This window comes from Plectropomus leopardus, unplaced genomic scaffold, assembly GCF_008729295.1.
Source record: "Plectropomus leopardus isolate mb unplaced genomic scaffold, YSFRI_Pleo_2.0 unplaced_scaffold21037, whole genome shotgun sequence".
NCBI lineage: Eukaryota > Metazoa > Chordata > Actinopteri > Perciformes > Serranidae > Plectropomus > Plectropomus leopardus.
Genome location: NW_024622758.1, coordinates 1 through 2217, shown reverse-complemented (window position 1 = coordinate 2217; position 2217 = coordinate 1). Strand labels below are relative to the sequence as shown.

At 42.9% G+C, this 2217-nt stretch overlaps 1 protein-coding gene across 1 annotated transcript; it reads left to right on the top strand.

Moving 5' to 3' along the window:
- Positions 1–137: 137 nt before the first annotated feature.
- fbxo7 (F-box protein 7) lies at positions 138–1625 on the top strand (the record flags this gene model as incomplete). Its single annotated transcript, XM_042515781.1, has 2 exons — positions 138–405; positions 1398–1625. Coding segments are annotated over 2 exons (496 nt in total), but the record flags the coding sequence as incomplete, so codon positions are not given.
- Between the last annotated feature and the right edge of the window lie 592 nt (positions 1626–2217).

Sequence of the window (2217 nt, the reverse complement as noted above, 5' to 3'; positions counted from 1 at the left end):
ATGTATATTCATTTCACTGACATAATTGCTACCATTCAAAGAATACTGTCTGAAATATACCCAGATCTTAAAGTTCATAGCTCCGCTGTGGCAGAATATTTGATTTCCATGATGTAAATGACTGTTTTCTGTTTCAGTGCAGACACACAGTTCAGTTTGTCCTTGAACGGCTCGGAGCTTCTCACAGACTCCGGTCAGACTCTGTCGTCCTGCGGCATCGTCTCCGGAGATCTGGTCTGTGTCGTCCTGCCTGAATCTGCAGCTGCCGCCGCCACCGACGCCGCCGCCACCGACGCCGCCGCCGGCTCCATAAACTCCACCAGCTCCACCAACAGGTCGACCAGCAGCACGGAGAACCAAACGCAACAGCAGAACCAACAGACCGCTGCCATGACATCCAGCCAGGTGAGCCATTCGTCTGTGGAACCAGTTTGTCTGATAAAACATGCAGTGGTGGAAGAAACTGGTTTCCTCTGGGCTGGCTTCAGTTGTGGCAGGGGACATAATGATTTCGGGGTTATCCCTCCTATTTTTGTCAGCGCAGTATGCAAAGAACATCTCGGTGAATTTTCTTCAGATTTGGCACAAACGTCCACTTTGTGTCAAGGATGAACTGATTAAATCTTCGCCATCAAAGGACAAGGAAACTGTGTCCTTGTCTGCGGTAATATTGCTAATGCAATATCTCAAAAACACCTTGAGGGATTTTTATCAAATTTTGCCCAAACATCCACTAGGACTCAGTGATGAATACATTAGAATTTGGTGTTGAAAGATCAAGGCCACATGCAAACAGTTTATTCTCATAAACGCCTCGAGAGAGTTTCTTCAAATTTGGCACAAACGCCCACTTTGACTGAAGGATGAACTGGTAAGATTGTGGTGGTTAAAGGTCACAGATCAGGATCAATGTGAATTTGCATTTATCTCATTCTTGTGAATGTGATATCTCAAGAAGGCCTTGAGGGAATGTACTCAAATTTGGCACAAACATCCTCCTGGACTCAGCAATGAAATAAATTAGTGTGTTTAGTGGTCATAGGTCAAAGGTAAAGTTTAAAGTGATCTTGTAATTGTCTCATTCTCATGAAAGCAAAATCTCAAAAAACGCCTTGAAGGAATTTCCTCAAATTTGGCGCAAACGTCCACTTGGACTCAGCGATGAACTGAGTAGAATTTGGTGGGCGAAGGTCACCGTGACCTCACAAAACATGTTTTTAGGCCATTACTCACAAGTACATTCATAATAAGATAATATGAAGAAGTGCTGACTAATTTTGGTTTTAAATATATTTGTGCCTGAATCAAACGTTGTTGTATGATTACCTCAGTATTGGTCGTACTTGTGGAAGCGGTTATTTCTCGGTTTGTTTAATCGTCTTGTTTTGAATAAACAGCCGAGCAGCAGCAGCAGTCCTGCGGCAGCTCTAACAGACCCTGAGGAGACCAGCGACTCTGAGCCGTCGGCGCCCAGCTGGGAGCCGATGCTGTGCAGCGAGGCAGAGGAGGGTCAGGCTCCTCTCTCTCTGGAGCTCCTCTACCACTCGGCCCAAACCAGCAGTCCCAGTGACGCCATCATGGTGGCCGGACACCTGCTGATGCTCGAAACCGGCTTCGTTCCTCAGGTGAGACGACAGCGAGGTTTCTGACGTTGGCGTCTTTAGACCTGGACGTGTGAGGCTTCAGCCCTGAATGTTTTATAGATTGCGGAAATTTTTGTCTTGGTTGGCACGCAGGTTTAAAAGGCGTGTTCTCTTAAAAAATCGCAAAAAACAAACAAAAAAAAAAGAGAAAAGTTCTTGAAGAAAAAATAATCACAATTTTTTTTAATACTTAAAAAAAATAAATTTAATCACCAAATATGTTTTTTGATTTTTTTAAATCACAAAAAAATAAAAATTAAAAAACAAAAATCATCAACATTTTTTAAGTGAAAAATCTTTTTTTTTTTTTTTTTTAATATCACCATGTTTTTATAGAAAACATGCCTTCCAAACCCGTTTTTTTCACGGTAAATAAGGCGTCAGAGTGCATAAAAAAGTTTTTTCATCAAAAATGAGGATTTCCCCTGACCCCCCTACAGAGGTCTGGGCTCTTCAAGTCCTAGAAACGCCCTGCTCAAATAACTCATTTAAATCATGCGGATGGTGGATGAAATGAGTGTGTGTATTGACGCTGTGTGTGTGTGTGTGTGTGTGTGTGTGTGTGTGTGTGTGT